The sequence below is a fragment of the Bufo bufo genome, chromosome 1 (genome assembly GCF_905171765.1).
Source record: "Bufo bufo chromosome 1, aBufBuf1.1, whole genome shotgun sequence".
Lineage (NCBI taxonomy): Eukaryota > Metazoa > Chordata > Amphibia > Anura > Bufonidae > Bufo > Bufo bufo.
In genome coordinates, this window is record NC_053389.1 from 326,407,772 (window position 1) to 326,429,418 (window position 21,647).

The 21,647-nt window shown below is 41.4% G+C and overlaps 1 protein-coding gene across 1 annotated transcript in view; it reads left to right on the forward strand.

The window, feature by feature from the left end:
- The first annotated feature begins 6,534 nt into the window (after positions 1-6,534).
- The window catches only part of GABRG2 (gamma-aminobutyric acid type A receptor subunit gamma2), a 288,951-nt gene continuing 273,838 nt past the window's right edge, over positions 6,535-21,647 (forward strand). Inside the window, exon 1 of the mRNA XM_040442009.1 lies at positions 6,535-6,644. Coding sequence (XP_040297943.1) covers positions 6,535-6,644 — 110 coding nt within the window. The remainder of the gene's footprint in view (positions 6,645-21,647) is intronic.

The window sequence follows — 21,647 nt, forward strand, 5'->3', positions numbered from 1 at the left end:
TGCTGGAAAATGCATTGTTCTTCACCAAACTGTTGTTGGATTGTTGGAAGAAGTTGCTGTTGGAGGGTGTTTTGGTACCATTCTTTATTCATGGCTGTGTTTTTGGGCAAAATTGTGAGTGAGCCCACTCCCTTGGATGAGAAGCAACCCCACACATGAATGGTCTCAGGATGCTTTACTGTTGGCATGACACAGGACTGATGGTAGCGCTCACCTTTTCTTCTCCGGACAAGCCTTTTTCCAGATGCCCCAAACAATCGGAAAGAGGCTTCATCGGAGAATATGACTTTGCCCAGTCCTCAGCAGTCCATTCACCATACTTTCTGCAGAAGATCAATCTGTCCCTGATGTTTTTTTTTGAGAGAAGTGGCTTCTTTGCTGCCCTTCTTGACACCAGGCCATCTTCCAAAAGTCTTCGCCTCACTGTGCGTGCAGATGCGCTCACACCTGCCTGCTGCCATTCCTGAGCAAGCTCTGCACTGGTGGCACTCCGATCCCGCAGCTGAATCCTCTTTAGGAGATGATCCTGGTGCTTGCTGGACTTTCTTGGATGCATTGAAGCCTTCTTAACAAGAATTGAACCTCTTTCCTTGAAGTTCTTGATGATCCTATAAATTGTTGATTGAGGTGCAATCTTAGTAGCCACAATATCCTTGCCTGTGAAGCCATTTTTATGCAATGCAATGATGGCTGCACGCGTTTCTTTGCAGGTTACCATGGTTAACAATGGAAGAACAATGATTTCAAGCATCACCCTTCTTTTAACATGTCAAGTCTGCCATTTTAACCCAATCAGCCTGACATAATGATCTCCAGCCTTGTGCTCGTCAACATTCTCACCTGAGTTAACAAGACAATTACTGAAATGATCTCAGCAGGTCCTTTAATGACAGCAATAAAATGCAGTGGAAAGTTTATTTTGGGATTAAGTTAATTTTCATGGCAATTCATCTGATCACTCTTCATAACATTCTGGAGTATATGCAAATTGCTATTATAAAAACTTAAGCAGCAACTTTTCAAATTTCCAATATTTATGTAATTCTCAAAACTTTTGGCCATGACTGTACACTGACTATCTCCCACTAACTATCTGTATTATATATATATATATATATATATATATATATATATATACAGTACAGACCAAAATTTTGGACACACCTTCTCATTCAAAGAGTTTTCTTTATTTTCATGACTATGAAGGCATCAAAACTATGAATTAACACATGTGGAATTATATACATAACAAACAAGTGTGAAACAACTGAAAATATGTCATATTCTAGGTTCTTCAAAGTAGCCACCTTTTGCTTTGATTACTGCTTTGCACACAGCGGTACAGCTCACCCCAAACTATCTCGATTGGGTTCAGGTCCGGTGACTGTGGAGGCCAGGTCATCTGGCGCAGCACCCCATCACTCTCCTTCATGGTCAAATAGCCCTTACTTTCAAAGTTTTCCCAATTTTTCGGCTGACTGACTGACCTTCATTTCTTAAAGTAATGATGGCCACTCGTTTTTCTTTAATTAGCTGCTTTTTTCTTGCCATAATACAAATTCTAACAGTCTATTCAGTAGGACTATCAGCTGTGTAGCCACCTGACTTCTCCTCAACGCCACTGATGGTCCCAACCCCAATTATAAGGCAAGAAATCCCACTTATTAAACCTGACAGGGCACACCTGTGAAGTGAAAACCATTTCAGGGGACTACCTCTTGAAGCTCATCAAGAGAATGCCAAGAGTGTGCAAAGCAGTAATCAAAGCAAAAGGTGGCTACTTTGAAGAACCTAGAATATGACATATTTTCAGTTGTTTCACACTTGTTTGTTATCTATATAATTCCACATGTGTGGATGCCATAGTTTTGATGCCTTCAGTGTGAATCTACAATTTTCATAGTCATGAAAATAAAGAAAACTCTTTGAATGAGAAGGTGTGTCCAAACTTTTGGTCTGTACTGTATATATAAGCTAACTAACTATCTAAAGTAATGAGTGGAAAGCACAGAGCACAGCAATGACACTGCTGCTGTCTCTCTCAGAACTTTAAAAAAATGTAGAAAATGGCTGCTGGTGAGGTTCTTATATAGTAAGGCTGAATGCACACGGCCGTGGAACACTATGACGCCGTGCACTTCATGCCGTCGTTGCACTACAATAATACACTCGTATGATCTATACGAGTGTATTACTGTAGTGCAGCGGCAGCCTGAAGCGCACGGCGTCATAGCAAACAATGACGCTGTGTGCTCCTGTGCTCGTGTGCATTCGGCCTAAGGGGTAGGCAACTTTCCTATTGGTTGCTAGGGATGTTGCTAAGCTCAAACACAGACATTGCAGCCTTCTCATTGGCCCACAAGCAAGAAGCAGGGAGGGATCATGGGGTCAGATGAAAAAAAATCGAGAATATTCGAAAATACGAATATATATCACTATATTCCAAATATTAGCGAATTCTCAAAGTGCTGATATTAGCAATTAATATTCGCTATTCGAATATTTACGCCCAACACTAATGCCAAGTACACAATGCCTTCTCCATTGCTGAGTTTTTCATTTAAATTTACAAGGGATTTATTCTTGTTTAAAGAGTTATTCCCATCTCTAGCTAATATCAGAAAAGCCCAGGGGTCAGGGTGGATGGAGTTATGGAAACAGCCAAGTAAAGTACGCCATTTCCATAACTCCTGAGGTACAGAAACTGGGTGTGCTGTTTGTGTAGCAATTATTGACTTATATGGGAGTTATGGAGCTATTTATGTAACACCGCAAACCCTAGCCATTGTCTTCAAGGATGATTCCAATCTTATCTATAAAAGACTGAGATCAGAATAACCTTTTAATAACAACTTATACAACTAGCTCATGGGCATAGTACTTAGATGTTGCTTTGTGCATACTTATGCTATTCAGTTCCTCAGCTTTTGAAAGTAGAGGGGTCAAGGTCAGTAACTTACACACAGCACATCTGCATACACACTGGACAAACACAGCCTGCTACACAGCTAATATATATACACACACATCACTGCTATACAACTGACATAAACACACAGCACTGCTATACACACACTTAACAAACACAGCCTGCTACACAGCTAATATATATACACACAACACTGCTATACAACTGACATAAACACACAGCACTGCTATACACACACCTAACAAACACAGCCTGCTACACAGCTAATATATATACACACAACACTGCTATACAACTGACATAAACACACAGCACTGCTATACACACACCTAACAAACACAGCCTGCTACACAGCTAATATATATACACACAACACTGCTATACAACTGACATAAACACACAGCACTGCTATACACACACCTAACAAACACAGCCTGCTACACAGCTAATATATATACACACAACACTGCTATACAACTGACATAAACACACAGCACTGCTATACACACACCTAACAAACACAGCCTGCTACACAGCTAATATATATACACACAGCACTGCTATACAACTGACATAAACACACAGCACTGCTATACACACACCTAACAAACACAGCCTGCTACACAGCTAATATATATACACACGACACTGCTATACAACTGACATAAACACACAGCACTGCTATACACACACCTAACAAACACAGCCTGCTACACAGCTAATATATATACACACAACACTGCTATAAAACTGACATAAACACACAGCACTGCTATACACACACCTAACAAACACAGCCTGCTACACAGCTAATATATATACACACAGCACTGCTATACAACTGACATAAACACACAGCACTGCTATACAACTGACATAAACACACAGCACTGCTATACACACACCTAACAAACACAGCCTGCTACACAGCTAATATATATACACACAGCAGTGCTATACAACTGACATAAACACACAGCACTGCTATACACACACCTAACAAACACAGCCTGCTACACAGCTAATATATATACACACAGCACTACTATACAACTGACATAAACACACAGCACTGCTATACAACTGAAATAAACACACAGCACTGCTATACAACTGACATAAACACACATCACTGCTATACACACACCTAACAAACACAGCCTGCTACACAGCTAATTTATATACACACAACACTGCTATACAACTGACATAAACACACAGCACTGCTATACACACACCTAACAAACACAGCCTGCTACACAGCTAATATATATACACACAGCAGTGCTATACAACTGACATAAACACACAGCACTGATATACACACACCTAACAAACACAGCCTGCTACACAGCTAATATATATATACACACAGCACTACTATACAACTGACATAAACACACAGCACTGCTATACAACTGACATAAACACACAGCACTGCTATACAACTGACATAAACACACAGCACTGCTATACACACACCTAACAAACACAGCCTGCTACACAGCTAATTTATATACACACAACACTGCTATACAACTGACATAAACACACAGCACTGCTATACACACACCTAACAAACACAGCCTGCTACATATAAATATATCCCGGTATCTCTCTGTTTCACACACAAACATACACAACCTTCTCTGCACTTACAACACAGTAGTTTCTTCCTGTTTGTGGTCCCTCCCATTGGTGACATCATCAAATGTCCTTTAGCTTCCAGTGATTGGATTTTTCACCTCACCACTAGGGGTAGATGTACACCTCTCTTATTTATCCAGCATAGTATTGTATGAGCCAATTTGTTTTTTGCCTCAGACATCAGAAAGGCTAGGTGCCTCACTGCCTTGGTGAGTCTTGAAATTGCAGTGTGATAAAACACATAGGGACCTTCCCAAGGGACGATCTCTGGAAGGGGTCAACATTTTTGAAAGCGGATATAGGAGGGTTAAATAAAGATGTCATAAAAAATTCCGACCTGTTAGACTGCAATGACCCATACCTATTGGATTGGTGAGATTAATACAATTCTTATACTTTATATACAATTTCACTATTGAACGGAATCATACGGTATGTACCGTAGTTGGTGTCTCAGATGTTTTATCAATGGTGTATTGGGCCTTTTAGAGCTCTGCACAATGTGCAATTTCTATCCTGGTCACTAGTGATGAGTGGCAGGAGCTATTTTCGAATTCGCAATATTTCATGAATATTTTGTAGAATATTTGTCATGTATTCTTGAATTTCGAGAATTCAAGATTATTTATTGAATGCGAAAAATTGGCAACGTAAAAATCGCATAATGCGAATTCGTAACGCGAAATACAGGCGTGGGTCATTTTGGTTAAATTTTTCAAGCTGGTATAAGTTTCCTGAGACTGGAGAAAATGGTTGGCACGGCAGAACATTAGAATAGCTTTATATGCAGATAGAGACAAGTGCTCCAATATATTTGCGACTGCGCTAATCAGCAGTGATTGGAATATTCTTTCGCACTACGTGCAACTTCACATTTTAGCAGGTCTGACTGCAGATTACTGATTGGTTGTGAATTTGACATTGCTTCCTTCTCATTGGCCCACAAGCAAGAAGCAGAGAGGAATCATGTGTTCAGATGGAAAAAAAATGCTGAATATTCGATATAACGAATATATAGCACTATATTCTAAATATTCGCAAATTCTCAAAGTGGCGATATTCGGAATAAAAATTTGCTATTCGAATATTCGTGCTGAGCACTACTGGTCACCCATTTCTGTTTCCTACATGTAGTTTGTTATTGATTTGACATATGTATTATATAAGTTATATTTGCATTATTTACACCTTTGCTTTTGAGGAAGGTTTTTACTTGACTTAAGAAATTACTGTGACTTCTGTAGAATGCACACAGATGACTTCTGGGGAATTCCCATAGTGACATTCTTCTGCACAGCACAGATTTTGTCAGATGACCCGTGAGTTCTCCCCTTTTCCCTACACAGCCTAGGGTCAGTAGGAGTCTGCAGGGCAGCCCCCTCTCCCTCCTCACTATAGCCAGTTGCTGTGGAGCACAGGCAGAGGGAGGGGGAGCTGCAAGGAGCGAGACAACAATAAGCATCCGTGCTACAGTGAATAGGCTCTGCTCCACCATGGTTGTCCAGCACTAATACACAGAAGTGTCTCAGTCGGCTCTGCTCTAAAGGGCTTACTTTTTACAGGCAGCATCTATTCATCACAGGCTGCCCCCTAAAGTGCTCGTTTTCAATGGACCATCCATGAAAAAAAAAAAAAAAGAAAAACAGGATGTTTGTCAGCCCTGCGTAGTTAATCTGCATTCAGTGTGAGGCACAGATCTGCTGTGTGCTTACTCCTTTCCGTTTTTAGCTTTTCCCCTTCAGATCTCTGGAGCTGGTGCATGAGCTGTCAATACCGGAGGGGGGACCGGAGGGGGGGGATTCTGCCGCCACAAGACGCGGATCCCATTTCTTAAATATTAATTCTCCCAGCCTGGCGGAATGTATCATTACAGTCAATGCACCTGGTAGGGGGTGGGGGGCACCACAGGACTATTCCATTTGCAAGGAAGAGAGGAGATTGAGGGGGGAATGTCAGAGATGTGTTCACCAAAGAAGCCAAATGTTGGAAACAAGGCATTATTGCATTTAACATTTTGTCATCACAAAATGATCGTGTGGATATTGCTGCTTCATTCATTCATCCAATGGTAAGAGCCATGCGTTATCTTTTATTATTATTTGTTTTATAAGATATGTATGTATGTCCAGGATTGGATGACTGAGCACTGGATAATGGTATAATTAATATATATATATATATACATATACAGTATAGTAGTATACCTTGCAAGTATCATCCTTGCTGGAATACATGATCAGTGACACAGACGATGCATTCTGCCATTAATTGACTGCATGTGTCCATGTACTGTGAGCACCTTAAATGAACATTTACCACTCATCGGATGACATAAAACAAAGAAGGGCACAATTATGGAAGGAGTCGGATGCATTTCTCATGTGTGGTTACCACATCATGGCTGTGCCCATAGATCTCTTGCAGATTGATGTAGAGATGTAACATCCATAAACAGCCTTCTAGGAGGCATCCATACATAGCATAGGAACGCTTCAGCACCACGGACAGCTCGCTTATTTACTATGCTTTATGTGCTTTCTCTTTATTGTCTCAGTGCCTCTATTCATTCTGGTTGTAAGAACAAAAGGGCTCTTTGTATTTTTAGTTTCTCCTTTTACATCTGCCATATTCCCCCCACCTTCTTCTCCTGGCCAACTGCAGTGATTCTGAATCCTGCTGAAGCAGCGAACACTATGGAGAGTGGAGAATACTTGAGCAGGCAGGATGTGCTGTGTAGCTACATTACATTGCCAGATCATTAATGTGCTGAGCTCTTTATTCCACCGGTTAATTAACGTTGCCATGCATATTCTTTTAATTAAGGTTGCAAATAGTATTGTGGGCAGTAGGGCACATAGCACTGTACTGTGGAGTATGGCTGCTGCCATGTTGAAATGTTCTTTTATGGAAATGAGACCACCATTTGCAGTGGTTGTCCAGTGGTTATGATGTGAGCGTGATGTGCACAAGCTGACACTGCATTTTTGTGGCTGCAAAGTACCCATAATAGACAATGGCTAATACATAAGTATTAACCTTATAAAATACCACTATGCCACTTTGAGAAACCTTGACGGGGTGCGCGGGTTCCAGTATGTTCTTGATAGAAGAATATATTGGCGAAAGTCTCATTTTAATATCAGGTTTAGCCATATATTGTTAATTGCATTTTCCATTGTAGTGCACCATTTCTTCTTTGTAAATGTTTGCTTTATAGAGCCAATTACATCCACACATTTGGCTCCCCCGTTTAGGATGTTTCTGTGGCACATGTGGTCCGCTTCCGGCATCCTCTATTGTATGCATTTTTGCTGGGGATTGCTGTTAGCAACGGATCACATAGGCATGGATTTGTTCCCCCTGATTATATATGCCCAACATGCGGTTTCGAGCATCTTTCTGCCTTTTATTACCATGTTATTTTGTTATTTTGCCTGTACATCGATTAATTACCCTGATAATAGTTACTTTATATCTGGTGTTTTATAGCAATTTAGCATCAAGCTCTTTTGAGCGTGTAGCTCTTGTAAGTCACTTCAGCCTTACATGACATTTTGGTGAGTATGAAATAAGTTACATACTGTATATACCCATTTGTTAAGCAAATTTTATGGCTTGCCATGCCGTTAATATAGCACGCCTATGCTACTTGCGTAGCGAGCTGCTCCTACACTTTATATTAGATTGGCCAAGCTATGTGAATAGTATAGAGTGTTGTGGTGCACTATGTTCATTGCATAGAATACCAACTGACCATTTAACACATGCTATGTCTGAACTTCCACTAACTAGACGTTATCCAAATAAACATATGCAATATATTCGTTACAAATCATTAAGCAGTCAGGTTTAGTAAAAGCCCCAGAATGTGTCTATACAAAAATGTTCACTATGGGGAGATTTATCAAGACCGGTGCTGATATCCCCTGCACTGTCGAAGTAAATGCCTAATTTATGATGAGGTGTAAACCTCATCATACCTTAGGGATATCCTCCGGCAGTGTGTGTGCTTAAACAGAAATCTATGTCAGCTCTGAGATGATGTAGATTTTTTTCTTCATTTGCACCAGAAAATTGGCATAAATGAAGATAAATTTGTTGAGGCTGATGGCCACACCCCCATCCCACACCCCATCCTTGGTACGCCCCCTTTCTGGATGCCACACCCCATCCTTGGTATGTCCCCTTTCTGGATGCCACAACCCATCGTTGGTATGCCCCCTTTCTCAAAAGTGGAGAGGTAACGTAAAAAAACTGCCTTTTTAAAAAGTTGCATTTAAAAAGTCATAAAAAAGTAGTTTACGACTTTTTACGCCATTTTTCTGGTGCAGAGAGATGATAAATCTCCCCCAATGTATCTATACTATAAGATCATAGATAGATAGATAGATAGATAGAGTGGAGACAGTCTATAGATTTCCATTGGCCAAAATTTAGTTTTTTGTTTCATTACTACACATTACTAAATAAGTTATATACTTACAGAATATTTAAATCAGTCTACAGGGGGTTTAGCATAAAAATGATGTCATAATTGTCATAATTTTTGACATGATGAGCTAGGCCACGCCAGACTAGGCCTTCTCCAGCATTTCAAGTGTAAAAAGATTTCATACGAAAACGTTTTTTCAGAGTATGATGAGCTGGAAGGTTAATCGGACCTTATCTTGTTAATAGACCTGAAAAGTATTCACCCCCCTCAAATAGTAAACACCATGTGACTGGATGCATAATTTAATTTGTCTCTGAAATAGGAAATCAATTGCAAGAGTTACAAGCAGGATTCAGAACACTTTCACACATATTTTAGTCAGTATTTTTCATTAATTTGTAATACAAAATCTTGAGTGAAACAATAGAGAAAAAAGGGAGAAATACACTAATGGAAAATGAAAAAAGAAGATCTGGGAAACGTAATGTGATTGAACTAAGATCAACACAGTAGAAACTGCTAGTGGTGCTTGGTCAATCATCACACAACCAAGGTGGTACACCCTTTATTTTGGGTTCTGTAGAAGGGTATATGTTGAGGCAGGGTCTCATTAAAGGGGTTTTCCAAGACTTTAATACTGATGACCTATCCTCTGGATAGGTCATCAGGATCTCTGATCAATGGGGGTCTGACACCTGGGACCCCCACAATCAGCTGTTTGAGAAGGCAGGGGCTTTTGCAGTAGTGCTGTGACCATTCCAGATTTTCCTAGGCCTTGTGATGACATGCTCATCTGTCACATTGCCTAGTCGTAACTCAGCCTCATATGGGGCTGAGCTGCGATACCAAGCACAGCCACTATACAATGTGCGGCCCTGTGCTTGGTGAGCACGTAGAAGGTGGTGCCTGGGTCCTGGGTGACAGATCCCCACTGATCAGATATTGATGACCTATCCTGAAGATCAGTATCGGAAGACCCCTTTAATACTGGGTGACATATTCCCTTGCTGCGATACAGTCTGCCACTCTGTAATGGTCATTTAGATGCTGGATATCCTTCTGTGCTATGTCATTCCACATCCAACTTGGACCTGTAGCTCAGCTGAAGTAGTTGTTGGCTGCTGTGCATGGGAGATCTATTGCCCCATCCATTGCCAGACATTGTTGATGGGAAATATCTGCAATTGATCTGGCTAGGGGATTTGTTGGATATGCTGAAGAGCACAGGCATTATCTTGTTGGAACCCGTTTCGTAAAAAAGGCAGTAGGACTGGTTCCACGGTCTTGATTGGACATACTGTACAGAAGACTGGTCAATGTACCATCCAACGTGGTATGGTAGCTAATGGTTTTGCTCCTGCGTGTCTTCACACTATGCATGATGGCAGTAGGTGCTCTCCAATATAGTACCAAGGCAGAATCTGCTTTCATCTCCAAACACAATTTTTTACTATTCACACCTCCAATGGGGTCCCTTGTGGCATCAGTGCAAACTCTGTTGGCGAACATGAGAGGTCAGTGTCAAACGAGCTTGTGGAATGTGTGAATACAGTCCTGCTTCAAGTAGAAGGTTGCTGATGTCAATGCAGTAGCTACTGCAGAACCAATTTGTGATGCTGTTAGACAACAAAATAACAGTGATTTTATTTTTTCAGGTAGTGTATTTGCATGCACCCCTGGTTATGGCTTACAAAAACTTTTTAAAAAAAACTGCCCAAAGTATGCAAATGTTAATGTAGCCCAACTCAAAAGTATGTTACCTGTGTACAGTCAAGTTGTTCCAAGCAGCTTATAGGGAATATGTAATTTTTATGTTACAATTTTGTTTACAATTTTTTAATTTTTTTTCCCCCATGTCACTGTCTATATTTAACAAAAAATACATGAAATTCTGTCGTTTTTGCACTGGACAATAGGCCTAATAATAAGTTGAGAATTCTGGTTCTGTACAAATCACTTTTCAGTAGACATGGCATTATCGTCACAGGCACCATTACAATGACAGATAACACCTCTGTATAGATATGACAGGATCCACTATTAATAAAAGATGATATCACAGCTTATCAGCACCTTCCTGATCGATTCACGTCACAGAGCATGCCTAGAAAAATCTCCCTTAGAAGTCAATGGGGTCAGCTCCTATCCATTATGTCTATTGTCTGTGGCTGCGATCAAAGAACAGGAAGTGAGCATATTTTAGTAGCCAATGCGAAAGCTTATTTTTTATTTAATTTTTGTTAGTTAATTAATATAGATAAGGCCATTAAAAAAAAAAAATTGAAATCACCAAATGTATAAAAAAATTAAATAAGTGTGACATAAAAACTTGATTTAATCCCTTCCAACATGTGACTTGATAGTGCATGCGTGTAACAGTTTTCACAAGGCTGTCATATAGCTTTTTTCTGAACCTACAGCAAAACACAACAGAATTGTCATGATTTTAGATACATGTTTGGAAAAATGTTTGTTATGTGTGAATTATCTCTAATAATTTTAATTAGGTCTTGATTGGATTATACAGTAGATCCAGTCTTTGAAGTCATAACCAAGTGTGGATTAAAAAAGAGAAGTCGATTCTCTTTATTTCTTTATGATCCAGGTCTAGTCTGGCCTCAAATTGCATTACAAATTAATCAAAATATGAACACACATGAACATGGGCAATCTTGTGTAAATATTCATGTTTGTTGTGTTGAAATTTGTTTAACCAGTCCAGCACAGGGGGGTTTACCAAGCCAATCTTAGTGGATTTGTTTTATTTTTGCATTGTAACATGTCAATGAGACATAGCTTTTTAAAATGTTAATGAATATAGAGGGTCATTTACACTTAGAAATGCTCCTATATTAGGCGTATTTAAGACTCAGATTGCAGAACAAAGGTTGTTTGCACCGCAGTCTGCGACTTTTCCCCGCCCACTAAAATGTGTTGTGGTGTAGGAGGGAAAGGGGACGGACCGGCAGGCCCATCTCATTCATCATTTTCTACGCTTGGTTTAGGCATAGAAAATGGTCTAAATGTAAGCCAGCAAGAAAGCTGGCTTACATTTAAACTGTCACTGGACATAACGACATTATGTAGAGGGGTGTGGCCAGCCTAGGGTTGAGCTGTAAACCGGTGTCAGGGATATACAGCGGTATTAAGAAGCAGCGATATGGCGATATCACTGTTTCCTAATAAGTGTGGTATTTTGTGACGTCATAGAAGTGGTCACATGTGCGCTGACCGCTTCTATCTCTGTGTCCGCCCGCCCCTGCATTCTGCATAACAGTACCCACAAAAACATTACTGCCTGCAACAGCCATCCCCGGCTCCTCCTAGCTCCCCATATGCATGTCTCTGCCCACCAACTTTGGAATCGGATAACAGGTGAACACAAGAGCCAGGTGGGAAAAGTCTCTCCAACTCCCACACAAAGGCCCCTTTCCCACGGGCGAGTATTCTGCACGGATGCGATGCGGGAGGTGAACGCATTGCACCCGCACTGAATACCGACCCATTCATTTCTATGGAGCTGTTCACATGAGCGGTGATTTTCACGCATCACTTGTGCGTTGCGTGAAAATCGCAGCATGCTCCTCTTTGTGCTTTTTTTTTACGTAACGCAGGCCCCATAGAAATGAATGGGGTTGCGTGAAAATCGCAAGCATCCGCAAGCAAGTGCGGATGCGGTGCGATTTTTACGCACGGTTGCTAGGAGACGATCGGGATGGAGACCCGATCATTATTATTTTCCCTTATAACATGATTATAAGGGAAAATAATAGCATTCTGAATACAGAATGCATAGTAAAACATCGCTGGAGGGGTAAAAAAAATAAAAAATAATAATTTAACTCGCCTTAGTCCACTTGATCGCGTAGCCCAGCATCTGCTTCTGTCTTCATCTTAGCTCTGTGCAGCAATAGGACCTGTGGTGACGTCACTCCGGTCATCACATGATCCATCACATAATCTTTTACCATGGTGATGGATCATGTGATGACCGTAATGACGTCACCACAGGTCCTGTTGCTGCACAGAGATCAGATGAAGACAGAAGGAGATGCTGGGCTACGCGAGCAAGTGGACTAAGGTGAGTTAAATTATTATTATTTTTTTTTTAACCCCTCCAGCGATGTTTTACTATGCATTCTGTATTCAGAATGCTATTATTTTCCCTTATAACCATGTTGTAAGTGAAAATAATACAATCTACAGAATGCCGATCCCAAGCCTGAACTTCTGTGAAGAAGTTTGGGTTTGGGTACCAAACATGCGCGATTTTTCTCACGCGAGTGCAAAACGCATTACAATGTTTTGCACTCGCGCTGAAAAATCGCGGGTGTTCCCGTAACGCACCCGCACATTTTCCCTCAACGCCCGTCTGAAAGAGGCCAAAGAGTTTGGCCTGCGAGGAATGAGAGAGATGAGACCTTAAACAGAATAGAATAGAACCGGCCCAGGTGTCATACATAAAGGTGCTATGTCTGTCTGTCTTCTGCGGCACTGTGGATTGGTCCTTCCTTCCTGCCTGCAAGCTACAGTCTGCACACTGATCTATAAGAGCAGGCATTAGAGAATAATTAGTCCTCATGAGTCCCCCATACTTGAGCAACATGACATTACTGTATGGTGGCCACAAGATAGGGCTGAAATGATTACTCGATTGAATTGAATAATTAGAAACAAAAAAATCCTCAATGCAAATTTTTTGCATCGAGGATTCGTTTGTGTCATGTGACCACAGAGCTGGAGTGAAGTGCTCGCTATTACTTACCGCTCTGTGGTCACCCCCGGCCCGTACCGCGCTGCACTATGACCCGATGCTGTGTGACATCAGGACAGCAGTGCAGCACACGGAGAAGAAGACGGAGGAGCTGTGGAGCTGAGCCCCCTACAGAAAAGGTAAGTACTGGCCACTCCATGTCCACAACTTCACTGCAAGAAACATAAAAGTAGGAGGGAGGACGCTGCCATGAGCACACTACAGAGATCTGGGGTGACATGGTGCAGGCAAGGAGGATCCGGGCGGCCGGGGACTGCAGGCTATGCGCACTTGAGAGCTCCATTACTGCTGAGGTCAGAGCTTCCAGAACCCGGACAGACAATCTATGAAAAGCATCCTGACTGTGCGGCGGTTTTGCGAACGAGCGACACTAACACTCTGCAGTCAAATGGGATGATTAGAAAGAAGCTGAAGAGTCAGGAGACAGGCACAGTCAGCATACACTACAGCCCTACCACAAGACATTATTATACTGGGAAGGGGGGGGGGGGGGTTCAAAATTTTCCATACAGTATAACGTCTCCTTGTGGCTTCCCCCATACAGTATAACGTCTCCTTGTGGCTGTCCCCATACAGTATAACGTCTCCTTGTGGCTGCCCCCATACAGTATAACATCTCCTTGTGGCCGCCCCCATACAGTATAACATCTCCTTTTGGCTGTCCCCATACAGTATAATGTTTCCGTGTGGTTGCCCCATACAGTATAACATCTCCTTGTGGCTTCCCCCATACAGTATGACGTCTCCTTGTGGCTGCCCCATACAGTATAACGTCTCCTTGTGGCTTCCCCCATACAGTATAACGTCTCCTTGTAGCTGTTCCCATACAGTATAACGTCTCCTTGTGGCTGCCCCCATACAGTATAACGTCTCCTTGTGGCTGTTCCCATACAGTATAACGTCTCCTTGTGGCTGCCCCCATACAGTATAACGTCTCCTTGTGGCTGTTCCCATACAGTATAACGTCTCCTTGTGGCTGCTCAATACAGTATAATATCTCCTTGTGACTGCCCCAATACAGTATAATGTCTCCTTGTAGCTGCCCCCATACAGTATAACGTCTCCTTGTGGCTGCCCCCCATACAGTATAACGTCTCCTTGTGGCTGCCCCCATACAGTATAACGTCTCCTTGTGGCTGCCCCCATACAGTATAACGTCTCCTTGTGGCTGTTCCCATACAGTATAATGTCTCCTTGTGGCTGCTCAATACAGTATAATATCTCCTTGTGACTGCCCCAATACAGTATAATGTCTCCTTGTGGCTGCCCCCATAAAGTATAATGTCTCCTTGTGGCCCCTATACAGTATAATGTCTCCTTGAGGCCCCTATACAGTATAATGTCTCCTTGTGGCTGCCCCATACAGTATAATGTCGCTTTGTGGCTGCCCTATACTGTATAACGTCTCCTTATGGCTGCCCCCATACAGCATAACGTCTCCTTGTGGCTGCCCCCATACAGTATAACTAGAGATGAGCGAATGAATGCAAATTTCCTTGTGCTTCGTGGTAACGAATCACAATTTTCCTAAAATGGAGGCTACACATGTGAGTACGGAGGACCTGGGGCAAGGAGCTCTGGGAAGGCGGGATCACTCAGATTGACATGCCTGCATGCAGCCAATCTGCAGCCAGCCAGCCTTGTGATGTCACAGCCCTATAAATACGGCAGCCATTTTAGATTCTGCGATTTTCCAATGTTCAGAGTTCAGGGACAGACATGTGAAGGCACGAGGGGCAGCTATTGGAAAAACCTCTATGTTTAAAAAAAATAAATAAATGAAAAAGGGACTTAAATGTGCAGGCAAAGGATAGGGAGGAATCATTTCACAGCATCTTAGTGCAGGGAGAGACATCAGAAGGCGCTAGGGACATTGATAGGAAAGTGATTTACAAGGGCAGGGAGCGATTATTTGGGGATCCAAATAGTCATTAGACAGCTCTGTCATTCCAGATTTTTGTTATTTGGCTGCAAGTGTTATGTTGGAAAGCATTTGGTGGCTTATATCTTAGTATCTTATTCAGTACGAAAAGAAAAATATATACGCATTTCACTTCTGCAGTTATTTCTGTTGAAAGCGTATAGGGGCGTATTAGAGTAAAAATAAATATATATACGCACTGCACTGTTGCAGTTATTTCTGGTCAAAGCATATAGGGGCGTATTACAGTAAAAAAATAAAAAAATATATACGCACTGCACTGTTGCAGTTATTTCTGGTGAAAGCATATAGGGGCGTATTACAGTAAAAAAAATGAAAAATTTATATATCTTAGTATCTTATTCAGTACGAAAAGAAAAATATATACGCATTTCACTTCTGCAGTTATTTCTGTTGAAAGCGTATAGGGGCGTATTAGAGTAAAAATAAATATATATACGCACTGCACTGTTGCAGTTATTTCTGGTCAAAGCATATAGGGGCGTATTACAGTAAAAAAATAAAAAAATATATACGCACTGCACTGTTGCAGTTATTTCTGGTGAAAGCATATAGGGGCGTATTACAGTAAAAAAAATGAAAAATATATTCTCAGTGCATTTCTGCTGTTAATTCTGGTCAAAGAGTATAGGGGCACATTTCAGTAAAATAAGAAAAGTATATATGCACTGCACTATTGTAGTTATTTCTATTGATAGTGTATAGAGGAGTATTTCAGTAAAAAAATGAGAAATATATACACACTGCACTGTTGCAGTTAGTTCTGGTGAAAGTATATAGTGGCCTATTTCATTCCAACAAGAAATATATACTCTCAGGTCACTTCTGCAGTTATTTCTGGGGAAAGCATATAGGGGCGTATTTCAGTAAAATAAGAAAAATATATATGCACTGCACTATTTAATTGTTTTCTGGTTAAAATGTGTAGTGGCCTATTTCATTCCAACAAAAAATATATATTCTCAGGTCACTTCTGCAGTTATTTCTGGTGAAAGCGTATAGGGGCGTATTTCATAAAAAAAAATATATATATATATATATATATATATATATATACGCACTGCACTATTGCAGTTATTTCTGGTGAAAGCCTGTAGAGGGGGGAATTACAATAAAAAAAAAAATATATATATATATATATATATATATACATTCTCAGTGCATTTCTGCAATTAATTCTGGTGAAAGCGTATAGTGGCCTATTTCAGAACAACAAGAAAAAAATATGCTCAGTTCACTTCTGCAGTTATTTCAGTTGAAATAGTATAGGGACGTATTACAGTAAAAAAAGATAAATATATACGCTTTTCACCGGTGCACTTATTTGTGGCAAAAGAGTTCAGTGGCCTATTTCAGTACAAAAAGAAAAATGTATTCTCAGTTCACGTCGGCAGTTAGATGTGTTTAAAGCATGGCTGGGAGTCAGCAGGGTGGCAGCAGTGGGAGGTCGGGAGCCAAACGTGCCCGGGGTAGAGCACCTACTTCGCAGAAGCCTACCTGCCCGGGAAGTACTGGTTCAGGGATTCACGGAAGTAGCGCCTGTAGCAGTCAGTCAGTGCAGCAGTTATATGTGTTATTTTGTATTTCAGCACAAACAGAAAAATACATTGTCAGTTCACGTCGGAGGCGGTTAGTTGTGTTGAAAGAGTTTAGTGGCCTATTTCAGCACAAACAGAAAATCACATTCTCAGTTCACGTCGGCGGCGGTTAGATGTGTTGAAAGAGTTTAGTAGCCTATTTCAGTACAAACAGAAAAATGCATTCTCAGTTCACGTCGGCGGTTATATGTGTTGAAAGCTTGGCTGGCATTCAGCAGGGTGGCAGCAGTGGGAGGTCGGGAGCCAAACGTGCCCGGGGTAGAGCACCTGCTTCACAGCAGCCAACCTGTATTGGTGCAGGGGTTCACGGAAGTAGCTTTATTGATGTATTTCTGTCGAAAAACTAAATGTATTCATCGATTAGCGCTGCGGTTATATGCAGTTAAATCTCCATGATGTCTTCACATTTTCAAAATAATCCTTTCAAAATAATCCTTTCAAAATAATCCTTTCAAAATAATCCTTTCAAAATAATCCTTCAGCGGAGCGAATAGATTCCGGATGACTGGAACGCTCCATGACCTTCCCAGGAGCTTGTATTCAGCGATGCTGTTATATTTGGTAAAATCTTGTGTGATTTATTTTGGTGGGAAAAAAATTTGTATTCAGCTTTAAGCGCTGCAGTTATATGAGGTAAAATCTTTTTTGAATTATTTTGGTGCACAAAAAATATTGTATTCAGCATTAAGCGCTGCACTAATATGCGGTAAAATCTTTTTTGAATTATTTCGGTGGACAAAAGATCTTGTATTCATTGTGCCGCTCTACTCATCTACTCATGCTGATGCCACCTCCAGACCCTGTCATTGGGCCACTCTGTGGTCTCCTCATGCTGCTTCAACCTCACCACTATGTCATAGGTCCACTCTGTGGACTTCTCATGCTGTTCCCACCCTCCCCACTTCATGACTGGTCCACTATTTTGGCTTTCGGCTTGGCTGACATCATTTATTTTACACTTCTTCTGATCTGTCAGAAGGAAGGAAGAATGAGACACACAACGGATCATGTCTGTGTAGCAGCTGTAAGGCCTGTATGGTCCCATCAGAATTGGCTTATGATTTGGTAGCCAAAAGCAGAAGGGGGTAGAAACCACAGAAGACATGCAGATATTCCATTCACGTGTCATCTCTGCTTTAGATCCACTCCGTTTTTTTTTTGCCTTTAGCAATACTGATGGATTATTGAGCAAATGCTGACTGAGTGAAGGTGTATGCTCCATAGAAATTAACAATTTTTGGGTAATTGTTCTGACGGATAAGAGAATGGGGAAAATGAATCAGTGACGTCAACACAAACTTACTGCTCACATCCTCTCCACTCTGTCGGGGGGCTCTACTTGTATAAGCGTTTAATAGAACAGGTTCTGTAGACATCTATGTGAAATCAGCTGCCGAGGGTATAAAAGGAGTGCACTTCTTCTTGACACTAGCATCTACCTGTAAGGCCTCATGCACACGACCGTTGTTTGTCACCGCGTCTGTTCCGCCGATTTTAGCGTTTTAGATGCGGACCCATTCATTCGTTTGCCACCTGTGTCCGTGATCTGTGGTTCCAGTCCGTCAAAAAAATATAACCTGTCCTATTCTTGTCCGCGGAAAACAGCTGGCTGACCCATTCAAGTCAATGGGACCGCTAAAAAAAAACACGGAGGCACACGAGATTGTCATCCGCGTCCGCGTGTCTGCGTCTGTTTTATTCCTATCATTTCCATGGCAAACCTGTCTTAGACTTTTTTTTTACCTTTCTTTATGTCTGGTGGTCCTCCAAAAATAAAGAAAGACACACGGAAACAAAAACGGAAACGGATCACGGAACAACGGAACCCCATTTTGCGGAACGGAACACAACAACGGTCGTGTGCATGAGGCTTCAGGCTTGGTTGATATTTGAGTTATTTGGTCAGTGGTTCTAAAAGTGACGCCTGTCATCTGCATAGAGAAAAAAAGACAATGCAACAGCACCCTGCCAACCAGATAAAGTACAATAATGCCATAGCCACAAAAATATTATAGTGCTAATGCTGCGCTTATTTATAAAGTGAGATGCTTGGCAAATACATTTTGTACAAAACTATTTGAGCCCGTCTGCCGAAAGTCAAGGTGATCTCTGTAAGACGGGTCCTAACACTAAATACCTGTTATGCGCCATAATGGCCGCCGTAAAATTCAGGCAGTGTTGGATCCACATGCATGCTGTGTCCACTCTGACTTTTACAATTTTTGGTGCCAAAATGGCCTCCATCACTTACAAGGGATGCAGGTACCAGACAGTTTCCAATGAATGTAGTGAGAGCAGGCCTCAGCTTTAGGCCTCTTTCACACTACAGTTTTTTTTTTCCGTTTTGCGGGCCGTTTTTTGTGTTCCGTATACGGTCCGTATACGTTCCGTATACGGACCGTATACGGAACACAAAAAACGGCCCGCCAAAAAAACGGAATGTACTCCGTATGCATTCCGTTTCCGTATTTCCGTTTTTCCGTTCCGTTGAAAGATAGAACTTGTCCTATTATTGCCCGCAAATCATGTTCCGTGGCTCCATTCAAGTCAATGGGTCCGCAAAAAAAACAGAACACATACGGAAATGCATCCGTATGTCTTCCGTATCCATTCCGTTTTTGCGGAACCATCTATTGAAAATGTTATGCCCAGCCCAATTTTTTCTATGTAATTACTGTATACTGTATATGCCATACGGAAAAATGGAACGGAAACAGCAACGAAAACAAAAGAACGGAACAACGGATCCGTGAAAAATGGACAGCAAAACACTGAAATAGCCATACGGTAGTGTGTAAGAGGCCTTATACTGAAACTAATTACAATCAGCCAAAGGGGCAGACAGGCTAATCAGGAGTGCACGACTTGCTAGGAGTGCCACACCTCCAGTGCTGTAAATCTGCTAAGAAAAGGGGGTTAGTCAGCACTTCCCAATGCGCAGGTGCACGCTGCCATGGCTGAAAACATTGATAAAAAAAGAAAATGCAACCAGATAAAGTATAATAATGCCATAGCCACAAAAAATATTATAGTGCTAATGCTACACTTATTTATAAAGTGAAATGCTTGGCAAATACATTTTGTACAAAACCATTTCATTTCATCTGCATGTCATACGGACTCACAGTATTATTTCACTACCAAAGCAGACTCCCTATGCGTGTTACTACAAGGCACAGTGTTCTACACCACTTTAAAGGCTCTCAGCAGCCAGGAAATAGCTGTTTTTTAATGCAATTTGCTGCGAATTTATTCGGATCAAACCAAAAATTTTTGCAGAAAAATTCTGCGAAACAGCGAATTTTGCTTCCACAAAATACTGATTAACGGGTTTGATATACATGCTTCCAAAAAATACTGATTGAGGTATGCGATATACCTGCTTCCACCAAAAATTTATTCTGGTGTTCTATATACCTGTTTCCACAAAATACTGATTGAGGGGTGCAATATACCTGCTTCTACAAAATACAGATTAAGGGGTTCTATATGCCTGCTTCTACAAAATACTGATTGAGGGGTGCAATATACCTGCTTCAAACAAATATTGATTGAGGCCTGCAATACACCGGCTTCCACAAAATACTGTTTGAGTTGGTTGAGTGGCTGGTTGGTTGAGTGGTTCACTCAGCCTTCCGCTTCTGCACTCTCATCATCCTCTATATCTGCACCCTCCTCACTCTCTGCTATGATACCAACACCACCACCTTAGCCCCTCCACTCGAGTCAGGGGAATTATTTTCCCATCCATTCCCACACCTTACCTATGCACAGCCATTCTTGGTATCGGATGAGGAAGAGGAGGTAGCAACGGCCGCCACCTAGCAGTCTGACGACAGTACCCAGATCGGCCCAAGGAGAGTGGGCCCCACTGTTGCTGCCTACTCAGAGATCTCTAATATCAGTGGTGGTGAAGGTGACAATGATGATGTGTCGATGGACGTCATGTGGTTGCCCACAAGAGATGAAGAGGAGGGGAGTTCAGAGGAAGAGATGGAGCAGCAGATAGGGAGGAGAAGGAGGAGAAGCAGGCAGAACTCGCAATGCACACGATGCAAAAAGCTGACTGCAAATGTACAGTTGCAAGAAAAAGTATGTGAACCCTTTGGAATTATATGGATTTCTGCACAAATTGGTCATAAAATGTGATCTGATCTTCATCTAAGTCACAACAATAGACAATCACAGTCTACTTAAACTAATAACACACAAAGAATTAAATGTTACCATGTTTATATTGAACATACCATGTAAACATTCACAGTGCAGGTGGAAAAAGTATGTGAACACTTGGATTTAATAACTGGTTGAACCTCCTTTGGCAG